This window comes from Panthera pardus, unplaced genomic scaffold, assembly GCF_024362965.1.
Source record: "Panthera pardus isolate Hobbes unplaced genomic scaffold, ASM2436296v1 HiC_scaffold_8, whole genome shotgun sequence".
NCBI lineage: Eukaryota > Metazoa > Chordata > Mammalia > Carnivora > Felidae > Panthera > Panthera pardus.
The window spans coordinates 75,711,582-75,731,223 of record NW_026527013.1 but is presented as its reverse complement, the minus strand read 5'-3'; the positions used below and the strand labels follow the sequence as shown (position 1 = coordinate 75,731,223).

The window sequence follows — 19,642 nt, the reverse complement described above, 5'->3', positions numbered from 1 at the left end:
GCCTATGTCCAAGGCCTCGGGATTGACCAGGAGTGTGTGGCTGGCTTGGGCTCTGCTGAGTCTCTGCTAAGCGTGCACATGGCTTCAGCCAAGCACACGTTTGCTGCAGCCACGACCTCAACCTCCGACCAGCACAGCCCCTGCCTTCCTGCCACCGCACCCCTGAGTCTGTCAGTTCGCCCTCACACCGCTCCCCACTGTCCTATCTTGGAAGACCCTTCATGCCCAAGCAGGTGGGAGGTGGGGGAAGAATGAGATCAACGCCGGCAAGAGCACCAGTGTGGTTCCCTGAATTCTGCAGTTTTTCAAACATAAACACTTCTCAGATTGTTGTATGTCTTTGGACATTTCCCAGCTGCTGAAATGGTTAGTTTTGCTCGTCTAGTTGAGTGTTATAGTTGCTTTTCAAGGAGAAGGTTTGTTAACTGCACTTGACCATAACCAGAAGGTCTTGTTATTATTTACTTTTGAATTATGTAAAGGATACATATTATTTAATGTACCTATGTTTTAATTAGAAGTTTGGCTTTATTTAGAACTCCCAAATTATTCCAAGACACTTGTCACTCAAATGCTATTAGCCTGGCAGGTGGAAAGTAAGGTCAGAAACAGGAAGAAAAGGTATGACCATTCTCCTTAGACTCGTTTCAGAGTGAGAATGTGTTAACTGGCCCCAGTGTGTCTACGATTTACAGCAATTTAATAGGCTAGAAAGCGAAGCGTTCCAACCACTGTGCCTTTATCTATTTATGTCACCACAAGCTCACCTGGACTGTGTGACATTTATGAGGTTAGGATGTGGGACACAATCTTTTCTTCAGATTCTCTACTGTTCATTCTACTGGACCAGATTTGTTCTTGGCTCTAAAGCAGGCAGACATTCTCAGAAGGGAAAAAAAATGTGTTGTTTGAGGTGTCTTATCTGACAAGAGGAAAGCAGCTGTGAGGCAGGCTGTTTCCTTTGTGCGTGAGGAGGCCCTATCCCTAACCTATACCTTGGTCTTCCCACTGCTCCTTTTTTATGTTCCTTCCCTGATTGTGAGAATAACACAGGCCTTTTATAAAAATGTGCATAGAACAGCAACCAAAGAGGGGCGCCTGGGTGGCTCAGTCAGTTAAGCGTCTGACTTCGGCTCAGGTCATGACCTCATGGTTCGTGAGTTCGAGCCCCGCGTCGGGCTGTGTGCTGACAGCTCAGAGCCTGGAGCCTGCTTCCAATTCTGTGTCTCCCTCTCTGCCTGTTCCCTGCTCTCTCTCTCTCTCTCTCTCTCTAAAATAAACATTAAAAAAATTAAAAAAAAAGAACAGCAACCAAAAAACCTGTCCTTCAAACTCTGTGACCACATCAGTATTAACAATTCAGTTTGTCTCCTGCTAGTTTTGTGTTTGTAATGTCACATAAGTGTGGCCATACTGCTGATGTTATTTATACCCTTTTTTAAAGATGATAATTTAAAATTTATAAAGTCAGTTTGTTGTATGTATTTTGGAATATCCAGAAGTGATTCAAGTCATCTGGTTATTTTCTTAGAGTCTTTCTTATTGGCACGTATGTATTTAAGTTTTTATTTTTATCAATACGATCTTACGGGATACAGTTTTTTTCATTGTGTATTTGCTTTTACTTTATTATAAAATAGGCACTTCCCATGCTGTTTTGAACTGTATAAATATAAATGGATACAAGATATTTTGTGTAAATAAGATAATCATTTAACTTTTCTCCTACCCTCAAACATCTAGATTTTTTCCCAGATTTAAAAAAAAAATTTTTTACGTCTATATATTTTTGAGAGACAGAGTGTGAGTGGAGGAGGAGCAGAGAGAGAGAGGGAGACACAGAGTCTGAAGCAGCCTCCAGGTTCAGCTGTCAGCACAGAGCCTGATGAGGGGTTTGAACTCAGGAGTCATGAGATCATGACTTGAGCCAAAGTCGGACACTTAACTGACTGAGCCACCCAGGCACCCTTTCCTAGATTTTTAGAAGTAAAATCTACTTAATGGAAAAAAGTATGATTGCGTCAGACATGTTTCCTCAAGGAATAATTGCAGAATGAAATGGTGGGCTCCAACGTACCAATAATCTAAGGTTCACAAGGCAGGACCCACCGCAGTGTCCCAGTGCTACAGCACCGTCACTCTCGGCATCAGGAAGTCCTCAAAACTCTCACTCACTGGGTACAGCGACTTTTAAAAATAAGTAGGGCGCCTGGTGGTTCAGTTGGTTAAGTGTCCAACTTCAGCTCAGGTCATGATCTCATGGTTCGTGAGTTCGAGCCCTGTGTCGGGCCCCGTGCTGACAGCTCAGAGCCTGGAGCCTGCTTTGGATTGTGTGTCTCCCTCTCTTTCTGCCCCTCCCCTGCTCATGTGCTCTCTCTCTCTTTCTCTCTCTCTAAAGCAAACATTTTGAAAAAATTAAAACAAAGTCATAAAAGAATAAAACAGTACTATATTGAAAAAACCCAAATATAAGTGGACTTGCACAGATCATAACTATGCTGTTCAAGGGTCAACTGTATACCTTAAAAGAACTAAACAGTTAATATGGGAAAGTTTGTTTCTATAGACATATTCGAGCTAATATGTCATAAGCCATAAGATTAACATAGCATTGGGGCACCTGGGTGGCTCAGTGAGGTAAGCGTCCAACTTCGGCTTAGGTCATGATCTCATAGTTTGTGAGTTCAAGCCCCACGTCGGGCTCTGTGTTGACAGCTGGGAGCCTGGAGCCTGCTTTGGATTCTGTGTCTCCCTCTCTCTCTGTCTCTCTCTCAAAAATTAATAAACATTAAAAATAGGTAGATTAAATGATTTGTACCAAAGCTCAGTGTCAGCTACACTTGAAAAATACCTAAGCCTGTCAGCAAAGAGGAGGAGGAGGACTAGGAGTAGATAATAATTCTTGCTTTATATGAAAACTTTCAGAACTACATAAGGGAAGTCCATTCAACTGATTAGTATGAGTGATCGATCCTATTTTAAGTGTTTTCTTCCTATGAGAAATAAAGTAAAACTTTATTTTACAGGTACAGTTTTTTAACTCCAACCTTTAATACTGAGGATTAGATGAGCAGATGCACCTCCCACATAAAATTTGATGCCCGTATATTATCATTTCAAGCAAATGGCTTGTGTCCTTAATGGAATCTGATACTTTTTCTCCTTCCCTTTCCCTCCCTTGTAGGATCTGAAGAAGCTGAAGAAAAGCAGGACGGTGAAAAACCACTTTTGGAACTATGAGTACTACTTTTGTGACAGTAAGTGCAACCGAAAGTGTAGCAACAAACTAGTTAAATATGGATCGTTTCTCTGAGTAGATTCAAGGTGAAATTTGAAGAATATGAGTATAAATCTAGAGCCAGCTCTGTCCCATTCACATGAATTTATGGTTACATTTTTTTCATGTGAAATTTCTTACCATTCTTTTGCATCAGTATGAATTTGTAAAGTATAAAAAATACCTCAGAGTTCCCATTTCTTCTTTTTCTAATTGAGGTTAAAATTGGCACATAGCCTTAGGTGAGTTTCCCGCCTACGGCATCATAATTCGATTATTTGCATACACCGTAAATCCCTGCTGCCAAGTGCTGACCATCATACACCTGCTTCCCATCCACATCTCTGCAGAGTAAGAATGAGTTGGTTACTGTTTACTTAGCCAGAGCATCTCCATGTCAGGTGTTACTCAGTTACAAACCCTACCTAGTGTGCTGAGTGAGGGTAGCAGTCCTACGCGACGTGGGTACCGAGCATCTCTGTCTACACCTGGGCAAGTGGGACTAGCATGGTGAGTGACCGTCCCAGTGGGCACCGCTGGCGAGTGGCAGAGCTGGGACTCGGGCCCGCCCAGTCTGGTACCAGGGTTCCTCCCTGGACCTGCACCCAGGTGTCCCCAAGTCCCGTGGAGCTCCCGAGATGAAAGGTGTGGTCCGGCCAGAGCAGTAGCCTGATGGGCCTCAAGGTGGAGCGTGTTGTTCAGCCCCTTGAAGTCATCAAAGGGAAACACTTCCACCCCGGAAATGGCAGCAAATGAACACAAAGTGAATTGTAGTAGCAGCGTGTCCGCCTAATCAAGTGATGATGGAAGGAAAGTGGTGCCGGGCTCAGAGCTGCTGAGGAGCTGGGACAGGCAGGGACTAGCCTCGGAGGCAGCCTGGGGGCAGCGAGCGGGCCCTGTTTCTAAAGCCCCTGTGCCCCAGCCCGCTCCAGCCCCGCTTTCTGCATCGGTGCTTGAGAGGCAGCAGAGATGGGGGCACGTGAACAGCCAAATTCAAGAAGGCTTTAAAATAAGTTCTTAAGTGGCCACACCCAGGTCTTCACGTGTTTGTAGCCACCCAGCTTCACACAGACTTTCTCATCGAAATACAGGGCAAAGTGTAGCACTTTACCTGTTAACACTGCGTCTCAAATATTCGTGTGTTCTCGTCTCTTCTTCCAAGTGTGAGAAATCCGCCACTGAAAGTCACTGGAGGAGGACAAGGACCAGAGCCGGGGTCTTTCCTGTTGCAGGTTGAAGTGCTGACACCCGCCGCTGACTTCAGCGGACGGCCGATAAGGAACTTATTTATTGTAATACCTCATAGACGTCTTACCACACCCACGTACATTTAGGAGCCTGCCTGCGGCAGGTGCATCATGTGATGAGCCACACCGCCTTGGGTGAGACTGAGTCTGATCTGTCCATGAATACTTGGAGCCGAGTCTTGTGCTGTATTCCCGATCAAAAGACTTCTTAATATATTGGAATAACCCTTTTTTAGTAAGCAAAATCTCTTTTTATTTGCTTTGCAGGGTTGGAGGTTTCTTTTTGTTTCATGTCTCAGATTTCTTTTGTATTTCTTTTTTTAACATCCTACATTTCCCTCGTGTTTTTTAACTCACGCTTACGCGCTCTTTGTACAATTTTAAAAAGTAATAAAATCCAACGTATCGAAGTGGTTCATTTTACTTTCCTTATTTGGCATTATGTATTTGGCTTAAAGTATTGGGATTACCGAATGGGGCACAGAGGGGTGTGGATGCATGTTCGAGCACAACCAGACATTTTGCATTGTTTTCATTATGAAATGGTATCCTTCCCTTAGAAGTACGGTTCTGAAATAACGTGAGAGTCTTCTTTTGGATGAACAAGAGAAGACCGTGGCCATCATTTCTCTTTATGTGGCTAATTTGAACTGAAATAAACTAAGTTACATCGTGAACTCCTTCTTTCAGATATGCATGTTCACCTCAATGCCTCATAGAAGGCAGCATGTCTGTTAGTTTTCTGGTCTTATTCACTGTGTCCTTCAAGAAAAACTCAACTGTGTGTAGTGACGGTGGTGGCAACTGGCCGTCTGTGCAGGTCACGTCAGCTCCGTCTGTGCTCGTTCTGACACTGGACCAGAGGACCGGAGTGCCACGAGGAGGGTTGTGGGAGGCTGAGGCCTAAGGGGAAAGAGCCTCCTGGTGGAGAAAGGGCGAGGAGTGTCTGCAGGGTCTGGCCGAATCTCGAGAACTCAGTGGAGGGGCCTCAGGTAGGACACCCTGTCTCAGGAGGGGAGCCGCATACACACCAGGCCCCCAGATGATGCCTCAGCCGGATGTCCCTGTATATTTACCCTGAGAAAGAGCCCTCACCTACATACGCTAGGCTGAACCAGTAGCACGTGGCCCATGCTCCTGGAAGCCGAGACTCGCCCAAGAAGTTGACTCTCAGAGCACAGACCAAGAGGAATGAAGTCTGTGTTGAGAATGCGCAGTGAAGGCAGACTGGAAGCATAAAAGGCTGATCTCAGAAATCGAGTTCTGCTTTTGCCAGGCACCGGACAGATTGGGTCCCGGGGCTGGGCACCCTCTCTGTACCGTACGCGGGTGGCGTGGAGGTGGGGACACCTGCTCGTTGTGCTCACATTACTGAATGCTCTTCCGCTTGACTCCCAGCACACCGTTATCTCCCGTGCATGTCTGCTATTGAATCTTGCTTAGCTTCATGCTACGGTATTGTGTCCCTTTGGAAGGACTAAGATGATCCAGCACGTGGCATTCAATTACACAGTTGACTAAGGGCCTCCATGTGTCTGTTCTCGTGAGGAAAAAAGTCCCTTCCTGTTGCCCCGTCTACACTCTACCTGTGCTAATAGTTTAATGTGCCCGGGTCTTGTGTTCCCCTGTCCGCACTGACAAAATGAGACCAAAAGTACCACCAGAGGAAATTGCGCACCAGGGAGAAGCGCAGATCCTTGGTAGATGTCAGGATTAACTGGGGCTACGAGAAGTCTGCGGGCCGTTCCCCACAGAACAGAGGCATTGGACTGGACTGAAGGTGCAGCATCTCAATAGTCCTGGTCATACGATTCCCAACTCATGAAGCAGCTACTTGGAATGAACTTGGTATAAAATAGGGGAACCCCTCACCCACAGAATAAGAATATCTTTGGCAGCAATCATATGCGTGTGTGCAGATGGGTATTTTCTTTCATTAGCTGTGACCTTTTGGAAGTGAGCAAAGTTAGCTGTGGTTTAACTGCCCTTAATTTATCATGCAGCACCCCAGCCACCGCTTGCACAGCCCCAACCAGTAGGGGCCGGTTTGACTTCAAGCCTTTTCCACGAATCAACCACATTTGACAGAGCACATAGACCAGAAAAACCCTGAGAAAACAAAACACCAGCCCCTTCCTGCCCCCCACACTGTCCCCTGCACCACCGCCCTCCCCCTCTCTGCACCTGCCAGTGCAGAACAGAGCCCGCAGGGCTGCCCAGGTCGGGTTGGGGAAGGGAGGGGTTGAGGATTGGAAACCACAGGGGACACTGGCTAGGAGTGCCTGGCCCTGAAATCAGCCCACACAGCTCTGGGTCATTTGCTAGTCTCCCCTTCGCCTCTGTGCTTTCCACACACAGAAACAGTTCCAGATCTCTAAGCAGAGGCCCAGGTATTTGGTCTAAAGAAGAAGCCTAATGAAATTCCTGAAAATGAAGAAGTGGATGGGAATTAAATTTCCTCCTTTTGGTATCTGGTGGGTCTTGTGCTGTTTCCACCTCTACTTGGTCTCCAAAACACCTGTTTCACAGAAACTGAAGCTGATTGTAAATAAACAAAAAATCCTTCCCAATTTTAAATGAGACATTATTTTATTCTAGTATATAAAAACTTTTACTTTAGGGGCGCCTGGGTGGCTCAGTCGGTTGGGTGTCCGTCTTCTGCTCAGGTCATGATCTTGCGGTTCCTGAGTTCTTGCCCCATGTCAGGCTCTCTGCTGACAGCTTGGAGACTGGAGCCTGCTTCGAATTCTGTGTCTCCCTCTGTCTCTGTCCCTCCCCTGCTCACACTCTGTTTCTCTTTCTCTCAAAGATAAACATTAAAAATTTTTAACTTTTACTTTATTTTTTTTTAATGTTTATTTATTTTTGAGACAGAGACAGACAGAGCATGAACAGGGGAGGGTCAGAGAGACAGGGAGACACAGAATCTGAAGCAGGCTCCAGGCTCTGAGCTGTCAGCACAGAGCCCAACGCGGGGCTCGAACCCACGGACCATGAGATCATGACCTGAGCCGAAGTCGGACGCTTAACCGACTGAGCCACCCAGGTGCCCCTTTTTAACTTTTACTTTAAAAGGATTCATTAGAAAAAGAGAAAAACAATCACTAATTTCTTCACCCACCTACCGTGCATTGAACATTGTGTTTTATACCCACATTTGTAGAAATATACATACACATATAAATGAGTGTCATACTTAATAGTATTATTCCTCAGAAATTATGGTCAAAGGACTGGACAAATATTGTACAAAAAAAAGAAACATAAATGGACTCAATCTATGAAAATATGGTTATCCTTATCAGAAAAAACAAAACCACGGTGGAATACTACTTTTCACCTGTCAGGTTACCAAAATCCTGATGTTTGACAAGCACAGTCCTGACACTGACCTACACTGTGGTGGGAAGGGCACAATGGCGTTACCTCTGTCAGGGTAAGTTGGCAATACCTTCAAAATTACAAGTACACATGTCCAATATTATAAAACAAGATTATAATTTTAGCATATTTTATAATAGTAAAAGATTGGAAAGAATCCATTCGTCTATCGCAAGGAACTGATCTTACAAAATGTACGTTCACCAGTAAAATACTGTTCAGCTATGTGTCCTTATATATGGACATAAAAAGAGCTGAAGAATATATGTGAGAAAAGCAGAATAATGTATGTTGTATACTACCTGTGTGTTGGAAGAAAATGAGACATATTTGTATTTATGTTTATATGTAAACTCATATTTGCAGAAATAACTCGAAAGATGCACAAGAAAGAAAAATGTGACCTGCAAATGTTTGGGAGGTAGAGACAGTGGTTGAAACAAGATTTCTTAGTTCAATTTTTAGAGTGTTTTGAATTTGAAATCATATGAAGGTATAATCTACCAATTTTATTACAGTCCTGCCATGTATATTTCTTCAACAACACTTCCTGATTAATTTTCCGTATCTTTAACAATCTGAATTTTTTTGTAGATGCATGTTAGTCCATCATGTGACATCATTTAGTTTATTTTTCTGGTTTCTTACTGGGCATTTGAGTTCATTTGTGACTGTTGTGAATGGTGCTACAGCATTGCACGTAAATCTTAGTGTGTTCATTGTGTGTGTGTGTGTGTGTGTGTGTGTGTGTGTGTTCTCTATTAATTCTAAAGTATATCTGCCAACAGTAGATACAAATGCTATTGAGGACTTGCATATATTCAGCATAAAAACTCATCGCATTCACAAAACTCCAGGAGATGTGTCGCTGTAAGTCCGTTTTATAAATGGGAAAATTATGGCACAGAGAGTTCAAATAGCTATAGACCCAAGATTTAAACCCAGGCACTTGGGATCCAGAGTCCAAGCACTTAACCCCTCCAGCACCCTCCCTTCCCGTGTTAGTGCAGCTCTCATGGGGTTCTTGTGACATCGGGAAACATGGTGCACGTGAGACACTGGTCCAGGTCTGACACACCAGCCAGGCATGCAACATGTTATGGCCTTTGCCACTGGAGTGTCTTAAACCAAATGAGTCTAATTCAGCTGCCTTTTGAAGGAGTAATAACTTGGGCACCTTCACTGGCTGTGGCTCCCCTGGGGACAGTGCCCCAAAGAAGGCATCACAAGGACTCTCTCAGGGAAATAGTTAGAAATGTGGAATTGGCCATGATTACAACCAATGCTGAATTTGAAGGCTCAGTTGTCATGCTGTTCCTTACCTTAGCCTCTCAGATTTCACCAAATGAAAGAACACAGAGATAAAAGTACACTTTTGATTATTTTTATTATGCCTGTTATGAACAACAGTACAAAATTCAGGTAGCAAAGATAGCAGCTTCCAGAAATGTAAAATAAAAGGCCTCCAGGCGGTTATCTGGATACAGAGCCCCAGGGGCCGCTATGGAAGCTGCACGCCGGCTGTACTCAGAGGCGAGGGTGGTGGGTGGCTGACGGGCTGGTGGGCATGAAGGAGAGAGCGGTACTGAAGCCCCCGTGAGTGCCCCCCGGCCCCGCCCCTGACTCATGGCAGAGTCTGTTCTTGGTGCAGAGTGACATTTCCTGTTTGCCCAGCAGTTTGTAAACCCATTCTGCAGTGATGACACATAGAAAAAAGACACATGTGAACTGCAATAACCCACACCCAGAAAGAAAGCCCCGCTAGAGCCTCAGCAGACACCTTTAGCGACAATAGCCAGTAAAGAAAAGTGGAGCCTTGGGCCACCATGTGTTACAACTTTTCTCACTGCGGCAGAGTGCTGGTCTCCCAAGCAGACAGTAGGTGATCATGATGGTGTAGACCATGCTCTTGACGAGGAGGATGACGTAGGTGTAGTAGGCAGAGGTGTTCGCAAGCTGCAGCTGTAGGGGGTCTAAAAGAAGCCATCGGTTAGTTTCACCTGTTGTTTTGAAAGGCTAGGACTTATTAATGGGAGGTAGGTCGTATTATGCAATTCTGATGACCTGGGTGGAAGTGACTTTCCTGCACCAACCCAACCCAACAGTAAACGTCTATACCACTGTCACCCCTACCACCACCACCAAGACAACCCAGAATCCAGCTTGCAGGTCAAGTGAATCAACAACTTCTGTGAAATTCACTTAGTACATTCCAAAGTCTTAAAAAGCAAGGTTATGTTTTAGATGAATGAGTCATCTGGAAAAAAGCATTCGTGATAAGTAGCTTTAACCATTTCTTCACCCCCCAACATGTCTGTAAGCAACATATTGTTAGCTATTAAGCTAATATGATTTAACCACTAACTAAATGCCAAATATTTAATTTTGAGAGTTTTGTGGGCAAAACTTTAATCTTACTTAATTTTTCAGTAACCTACGAGATTATTATTTTCATTCCCATTTGACAAATTAAGGACAGAGAAGGAATTTGCCAGGTGTCATACAACTAGTAAGTATCACAAGCCAGATCTTAATCCCCGCAACACAATGTTCAAGAATACATTCTTACCAACTCTAATTCTGCACCTCCACATGCAATAAGTACCCCCAGCAACAAACAGTTAAGCAAAAATATAATGATGAATTACTGATTTAGCAGCATCTTAGCCATTACACATTGTGCATTAATGAGATTCCTACCAAGTGTAGGAATTTCCACACTCCATGGAAATTTGGTGGTGTTCACAGTAGGGTGGGTGGGAGGTTTTACAAGAAGGCATTAGTTGTGGAGAGCACTAGGTGATGAATGGAAGTGTTGAATCATTCACTATATTGTATACCTGAAACTAATATTATACGCTAAGTCAACTAACTGGAATTTAAATAAAAACCTAAAAAAATAACAAAAGAAAATAAAGTGGAAGAGAGTAGTTAATCCAAATTCTCTCCAATGTTAGGAGGTCATAACTAACTCCCTTGCCTTTCCTGAATATTCCTCATTGGAGCTATGATGTTATAGAATGATTGCCTTTACTATCCTTTGAAGTTACCCAGGAAATATACGATGTCAAGAAGTAATTAATGACAATGGTTGTGGGACCAACTGACTACTCAATGAACCAGAAGGCAGGGTCTCTTCCTGTGGAAACTTCTTGTACAGGCTTTATCTCCAGAGAATCAGAACTCCAGAATTATTAGTACTTGGTATGAAAAGGGACCTTGAGAGGTGAGATACTCATAACTTCTTGCTTTTGGTCAGGTAATATGTTAGCTAAGGTCCTTGGTATTGGATATGGAGGGCAGATCAACAGGGGTAGAACCAATGCTCCTTGTCACTTTCTTGCACAGATGTGGGGAGAAAGGGACAGAAATTAGTACTTCTAATGTGTCAGCTAAATGAGATACCCTATGCTAGGCATTCCACATATGTGACCTTACGTCTTCAACAACTGAGGGAGGTGTTATTCATGTTATTCCTGGTTGGCTCAGATAATGTAAGTAATGTACCCATATTCATGCAACTAATAATTAAAAGGCTGAGGTTAAAAGTCCAGTTTGTGGCACTTGAAGCCCTGCACCCACACCCACGCCCCATGTGTGCACCTGTCTCAGGGTCGTGGCTTTGGAGTTTCTTGCACTGTGATGACATCTTAGAGGAAGAATAGAAAACTGAGTAAGTATATGAACTCTTTTCTCCCCCACTTGTTTTTTGAGAGAAAGAGAGAGAGCGAGCGCATGAGTGAGGAACAGGCAGAGAGAGAGGGGGACAGAGGATCTGAAGTGGACTCCACGCTGACAGTAGTGAGCCTGATGAGGGGCTCAAACTCGTGAACCAAGAGATCATGACCTGAGCCTAAGTCAGACACTTAACCAACTGAGCCACGCAGATGCCCTAAGTATATGAACTTTTAAACCCTCTGTGTTGAAGCCTCAGATCTCACTGTGTGGCATGGTGCAAGGGGTTTAATTAATTTTTGATCACTGCCCTCTTGTGTAAAATGGGAATAAAATCCTTCATAGTGAGTATTAAGAGAATTAAACAAAATGCACTCACAGTAACACAACGCCTTCTGTACAAGAACCTCTCAGTGTCGGTTCATGTTACTAAATATGAGCAAGAACACAGACTTAAAAAAATGTAGAAGCAACTTGATACTGTGTTTTCCTCAGTAAAAATAAAGACCACAGAAGCGAATGAAGTCCATTGGGGAAAGACTTCAGAGCCCCTCACTGCACCCCTAAGACTATAAAGTCCTCTCATTCCCAAACCAGCATTTATTGTGTGAAGTTGATCCCTGGGAAATGAAGGACTGACTTAAAGTATCACTCAGTCTATTTTGTAACATCCTGCCATTATGAGGCTTCTATCTGAAGCCAGGGAAGTTCAAAAGTAAAGCTGATCAGGAGGAAACATGCTATAACATATCATAAAGGCAAACATACAAAGCCTTACCATTTTCATCTTTCAGAGAAGCTTCTATAGAATCGATGACAGCGAGCTCTACAAGATATAAAAACAAGTATTATTCAATTGTTCATATTCATTATTTGATATGTGTCTGTGTTGGGGCTGAAAAGAAGAAAAGAAAAGAAAGAAAAAAAAGGAAAAAAGAAAAGGAAGGAAGGAGAGAGAGGAAGAAAGAAAGAAAGAAAGAAAGAAAGAAAGAAAGAAAGAAAGGGAGAGAGAGAAAGGGAGAGAGAGGAAGGAGGGAAGGGAAAGAAGAGAGAAAGAGGAAGGAAGGAAGATAGGAAGATAGGAAGGAATGAGGAAGGGAAAGAGGGAGGGAAGAAGGCAGAATCTGTCAATCCAGATAGAACCATTACAAATATGAGCCCCACAATTCCAGAAATGGTTGACCTGATTTTATATAATTCAGTAGATCAATTCATAGATTGTGTTTCTGCACATGAAGACGTTGAAGTTCATGAATGATGCATTTTTTTTCTTTTTTTCTCACAACTAGTGGGTAATGTCTGAGACTATCTTGTTTTCTTCCTGTGCTCATAGCTCCTAGCACAGTGCCTGCCTCAAAGTTGAATTAAAATAATAAAAAAATAGAAAAAGTGACTGCTATACAGTCCTCAGCACCCACTGCTGACATGAAGGGATACTACTAAAATAATTCTTCCAACCCTGGAATCCGCAGCAGAATCTTACAGGTTGGAATAAGTTTGGTTTACATAATTCTCCCATAGAAGCAAAGAAAAGCAGCCCTACCTTTCAAACCCTGCACTCCCCAGTAACCCCAACTCCTGTGCATGATTTTCTGGAGTGGAGCTGTTTAAGGATGTGAGAGCAATGCTAATGAAAGCCAATACCTATCGAGTGATTATGACCTGACCATGCCAGGCACTGTGTGAAAGGTTCACTTGCATTGTCTCACCTGATCCCTCAGTCACACTGATGTGAGTTGAATCTGGAGGGCTCCATGTTACACACAAGGAAATACGGTTTAGAGAGTCTCACGTGCCCAGACTCATACCAGAAATTGGCTGAGCCAGCACTCACATGACAATTATGGGAGCTTACATGAGCTAGAGCAAGTGGGAAGTACCTTGGGACACAATCCACAGAAATCGAACATACCTCCAGCACTGTGGACTCTCAGACATGAATCATCTCTTCTAGTACCTTAATCGTTCTTGCAAGTGACCCTTTTTATAACAGAAGCTCAGCATTTCAGTGCATTCTTTCCAGGGACAGAAAGATACACTGAGAAATAATTATAGTTTTCTGAATATATAAAACCTGAGGTGAGGGTTGTATTTCTCTACAATGTTTAAAAAAAAAAAAACCCAACATACATAATAAGACAAAATTCCTTTAAAAAGATCACTGAATCGGGCTCTGTGCTGACCGCTCAGTGCCTGGAGCCTGCTTCAGATTCTGTGTTTCCCTGTCTCTCTGCACCTCCCCCACTCACACTCTGTGTCTCTCTGTCTCTCAAAAATAAACATTAAAAAAAATTTAAAAAGGTCATTGACCATGGGATGCAGGAAGAGAGAGTTACAAGGTTGTTTTTGTTTATCCTTTTTCCACTGGATGTGTCCTTGTCCATACACACGTGGTTCTGGGATGCAATTTTACACACTCCACACAATCCTGTTTTGGGGTGTGCTTAAAAATGGGTTTGAGGTGCAGTCTTTGGGGTAAATCCCCAAAATAAAAATGTTTGTGTAATCATATTTAGATGTTAAAATATCCTTAAGAACTAGTTAAAAAAATTTTTTTCAATGTTTATTCATTTTTGAAAGACAGAGAGCACAAGCAGGGGTGGGGCAGAGATAGAGGGGGACACATAATCTGAAGCAGGATCCAGGCTCTGAGCTGTCAGCACAGAACCCAACATGGGGCTCAGACTCACGAACCGCAAGATCATGACCTGAGCCAAAGTTGGATGCTCAACCGAGTGAGCAACCCAGGCACCCCTCCTAAGAGCTAATTTTAAAGTGTCTTAAAAGTCCCTTTCTATTTTATATGGTGCCTTTACTCACTAAAAGAGAAATAAAAATCTCTTATCACCATGCATTGATTGAGGTAAAAGCAGTAAGGTAGCAATTTTTCAAATTAAAATCTGTGTATGTACCCTAGGTTCTCTTTCTCCATGCAAGTTGATTGAAAACTTGGACAGATTAGTTTTATCTCTTCAAAAGCATGGATTTTTTTGTCCTATATATTTTTAGCTTTCATCAAAAATAAAAACAACAAGCAGCAAACCTATAGCAATAGAAATTTGTTGTAGAATGGTATCAGAAATGCCTTTGTTAGCTTTGTTGCTATGAGAAGACCTTGGGAGACATTCCTTTCAGAAATTAATTCTCAGGGAAAACACATCATAAATTAGAACTTCCCTCTTTTCAGTAATCATCACCATGAAACTTACTGTGTTTTTACTTTGATCACTATAAAAATCAATACCTAAAGGATGTTAGCCCAAGGGCTACATTAAACTTGTGCTTTGCTCATTTGCCTCCTCTCTGTTTCTTAGCTGTAGAAATTTTAAAAAATTAGGGCTGTTTGCACTCTTACTTCAGTTAGTTTTAGGAGAGGATGCACATAAATACAAGAAGCACATGAATAAATGCATTCATGTTATATTTTGAAAAGCAAGCATTTTCACTGACATGATTGTATTTCTTCTTCATCACAGCCAGGGAGAAAGCAGAGATAAATGTTCAACCCTAATTTGATCATTGGAAACACTAAGGATCCAAGAAGATAAAGATTTATTTCAACAATTTTAAGTGGTACACAGCAAAGGTCTTTGCACATTTAGTTACGTGCGTGTTCCCCCTGCTTCCAAAGGGCTTGGTAACCACAGAGAAAAGTACAAACTAGTCCTGTCCAGTGGGCCCTCTTGGGCCGTGGTCTCTTATGTCAAGGCTCAGGACTTGACTTCTGAGTCTAGAGGTTATTGGATCACAGCCAGGTGCCCACGCTATCGAAAAATGATCAGCATTTGTACCAATGGTGATCCTACGGGACACCATGGCTGAATCACAAGTGACCGTGAGTGATTAGGAAACGTGTGTTCACTCTACTGTAGTGATCCTCCTGGGGACAGTGGTCCATCCTGCATCCTTTCCAGGCCTGGCACACACTCGTTCTGCAGTGTTTGCTGGGCAGCATTTCCCAGGGGTAGAAATACATCCATTGTGTAGAATGGAAGAGTGTTTGTACACATAACCTCATTCATCTCTACTTACCAAATTTCACCTTACAGCAGTACATAAAATTCAAATCTAAAAAACCCAAGACCATACTAAGACCTCAGCAACCAAATTATACTTTTTTTGTTGTTGAGCTGCGCTCTAGCTCTTCAAATGAACAGCATTTTGTCACATACAGCTCGTTGTTTATGGCTATACTTTGAGTACAGCAAGATTGAAATGAGAGGGACTTGGCTGGGTAGAACATTCTTGAACGATGTGTAATTGTTCTTATTTTCTGATCAAGTAAGATCCTTAGAAATGGACTCTCTTGAACATTTATTGTGTGTGAGGTTGCTAGGTACCTTTACATGTACTGTTTCATTTAACCCAAATAATGATGCTAAAAACATCACTGTAACCTTAATATTTTGGTTGATGAAACTGACGTGAAAAGGCTAAATGAATTTTTCTTTTTATTTTTCTTTGTATGTTCCAAAACCCATAGTATTTTAGTTCTATGGAGAAATAGCAGGACATTTATGTTACCATTAGGTAACAACAGTTAAGAAAGATTTCTATTTGTTTCTTTTCATTAATATTTGACAGAAAAGGTAGGCTACTGGAAGGTTATATATTATATTATATTATATTATATTATATTATATTATACTATACTACATTATATTATACTTAGATTAGATTAGATTAGATTAGATATGCACATACCTTTTTTCATTGAGTGAAAAGCAATCTCATGATCAACCCCTCCTTTATTAGTCTCATGTGTGAAGATACATTTGTGTTCTTTATTTATTGACTTTTTAGTGCGCGTCAACCAGGTGTATTTCATGTATGTGTCCTTTGTCTTCATGGTGTTTCCCTGCTGGGATATCAGAATTCTTTTGCTGTTCTTTTCTTTCCAGTCTATCTTGACAACATCAGGGAAGAAATTCTCAAGAAGACAAAGATACGTTCCAGTCCTATCGAATTTTATTTCAGCCATTGAAGGAAGAAAGAGTGTGGGCTTGGGGGAAGGGTCTGCATCAAGGCTTCTATCTATGGGGGGAAATGGAATAACAGTTAAAAACATTATTAGAGAAACACAAACATTGTGTGGTTTGGAACCACCTAGCACAGAGTGAAATGAAAGAAAGTTGCCATAGTATTCCTGCTTACCATGGTCTTTCATCCACAGTGGTTATGAGTTGCTCACTTTCTTAGTTTCCATGGGAAAACAGGTACAAGAGGTCATGTAACTTTCCCAAAGTCACAGCTAATAAGTAAGTGGTAGAGTGTGGATAAACATGAGATTTTTTAAAACCGTATACATAGTCACTTTTTGAATGGGAATCTACTTCCACACATACTTGACAATCTATCAAGTTGAACTCTTAGCTTCAAATATGGATCCCATGCCCACTTCTAAAGTAGTGGAATCCTTCTCCTTGACTTCTGATTTTATAGATCAACTCATTATCCCACCTGAATCATGCAGAGTTTTGAGTAGGACAATGTTTAAAGCTGCACCTCCAAATTACTTACAGTGCCTTGAATTTAGAAGCAACGTGGCAACGTATACAAAACTGCTATTAAAAAACTGATTATTTTCAGAAATGCCTTTATATTAGCTTCATGAAATAGCACACTTACCAGAATTTGGTTTTGCTGTGGAAAATGGTCACTAAAAGCACATTTTCTATTGGAATTTCATTTGAAGTTCAAGTGTGACTAGGAAGACATTGTATTTTGACTCTCAGAGTCTCCACTCAAAGCAGAATCTTCCTAGAAAGCTGCTGAACTGTTTACAATGCCACAATAATCGGTGATGTCAGCTGCTGAATAAAGTTTTATGTAAGTAGTGTAGTGTTAACAGTTAGGGTTCCAGAGTTTCCTGTAGACATAATGGCAGAATACATAACAAAACATCATTGTTTTCAAGGGCATATGTTGGTATGTTAGTTGATCACACATTTACTGTTAATGATTGAAATGATAAATGTTAGAATCCTTTCAAAATTGATTTCCAACTGAAATGCAAGTGCTTTACTGATACTTTCTTTGGGCTAGTTTGGAGTTAGTTTAACAGTCCAATGGACAATTAAAAAAGCAGTCGGATTTCTCATTTGAGAAGTAAAAGTAAAAAAATTATTTTTGGGGGGTACTGTTAATACTCAATTTTATTTTTTTTAGGAAAAAAATTTTTGAAAATTTCTACCTGTGTAACAAAGCTCCTGATTTTTATACTAAGTCAGTAAGCAAAGGATGAGTTTTTTATTCATGCTGCAGGTAGAATTAGGGCATAATGTGCTTATTTTAAGTTTATACATCTTGCTTGTAGTACAAATAGTTTTTTATTGATTATAACAATAAGATACTGTATATTTCTCCAGCCATATACTCTGCTTTTAATTTAAAAAACATGCTAGATAGACAAGATTTATTTTTCAGTTGTACATGACATTTACATAATTTTAGCCTGTAGTCAATATATTAAGGAATCTAATTTTCATCTTAGAAAATTTGTGTTTTTTTTTTAAATAGGAATACTTCTGATTCCTGATAGTATACAACTTTAAAATCAAATGATGAACTTGAGAAGTTTCTGGATGGTAACATACTGTTTCTAACTCTTGTCTCTTTTCCTTTTTTTTAATTTTTATTTTAAAAATTTCTTTTTAACGTTTATTATTGAGAGACAGAGAGAGACAGAGCATGAGCATGGGAGGGGCAAAGAGAGAGGGAGACACGGAATCCAAAGCAGGCTCCAGGCTCTGAGTTGTCAGCACAGAGCCCAATGCCGGGCTTGAGCCCTCAAACCGTGAGATCGTGACCTGAGCTGAAACCAAGAGTGGATGGCCAACCTGCTGAGCCACCCACACACCCTGAGGTGATAGTTTTTCAAGTCTAACTGAAGATGACTTGAAACATCAGAGAAGATGTTTGCAAATCCCACTCTGACACACAGATGCTAAAATGCACCATTCAAACGCGTTAAAATGCCAGAGCCTAAGGTGAGGCTTACTTCCCAACACAATCCCTCAGGTTGCCTTATGTCCTTGGGCAATGTCCTCAGTAGAGGAAGCTCTTCTGCTCTGCTTTGATCAAACAATACTGCTTGGACAAGATATCAACCTGAAATAAACCCAATGCTAGTTTCAGAGGTAGCGCTGGCAACGTGGATTTGGCAAATATTACTTGGGACGAAAAGCGCTACACTTTACGCTTACATCGCACAAGTATAGAATAGTGAAGTGAATGAAAAAAATGTTTTTTAAAAAAATGTTGTAAGTGAGTAATTTTCTCTTCAGATAAAAGATCCAGTGACGGCATCGTAACGGGAGGCCCAAACAGAAACTTGGACCTGGAGACAACTCAGAAATTTGCTCTAAAGTAGGTGTTTTAGATGCATATGAAAAGTCTGAACAAAATTTGTAATGAAATGTGAGGGCAGAAAAAGCAATATTTCTGAAGTGATGCTGTACTGATATCATTTTTAACTTTGTAGGTATAATTCAATTAAGATATTAAATATACAAATGAATACTTGACTTTTTATCTACATCACTGTAAGTTTATATATTTAAGTTCTGAAACTTCCTCCCTATTTCTCTATGTCTGGATATTTCCACTGAGAAATGAGAGATTACCCTTTATTCAGGCTAGCAATCTTTAAAGTGAGGCTTATTACATTCTCATCATTTTTACAAGCAGGTGACAATGAGTCTTAGAAGTTGGAAGTATTTCATAAATTCGACCATTTGTTCTAAAATGACATGTAGACTAGATGGTAATTAGCACAGTTTTCTGTACTCCTGATTTCATTAAAAAACTCCAGTGGGTGGTAATTCGAATTCTTGAAATTGGCATTTTTTATCTCTGACAACCTAATTTTTATAGTAGTGATTTCCATATTTAATTTCATTTAGTCTTTGTAACATCCTCTTGAGATGGTTGTTACATTGACAGAATGAATGGAAGGAAAGATGACAAATATTAACAGCAATAAGTGTCACTGAAAATTTTTAATTTTTTTCTTTATTTTTCTATTTTCCAATTTTTCCCATGATAAGCATTTATTATTTTT

The 19,642-nt window shown here is 41.2% G+C and overlaps 1 protein-coding gene and 1 gene segment (V, D, J or C); one reads left to right on the top strand and one right to left on the bottom strand.

Moving 5' to 3' along the window:
• Window positions 1-4,934, top strand: part of LOC109268043 (STARD3 N-terminal-like protein) — a 56,373-nt gene extending 51,439 nt beyond the window's left edge. For all 3 annotated transcript variants that reach the window (XM_019451122.2, XM_019451120.2, XM_019451123.2), the window contains 2 exons: window positions 3,185-3,257; window positions 4,440-4,934. In XM_019451122.2, the coding sequence (XP_019306667.2) occupies window positions 3,185-3,240 (56 nt within the window). In that variant the 3' untranslated portion in view covers window positions 3,241-3,257; window positions 4,440-4,934. The remainder of the gene's footprint in view (window positions 1-3,184; window positions 3,258-4,439) is intronic.
• Window positions 4,935-9,273: 4,339 nt separating this feature from the next.
• The window catches only part of LOC109268035 (T cell receptor gamma constant 1-like), a 244,969-nt gene continuing 234,600 nt past the window's right edge, over window positions 9,274-19,642 (bottom strand). The window contains 3 exon segments of the C gene segment in view: window positions 9,274-9,878; window positions 12,359-12,406; window positions 16,285-16,614. Coding sequence covers window positions 9,688-9,878; window positions 12,359-12,406; window positions 16,285-16,614 — 569 coding nt within the window.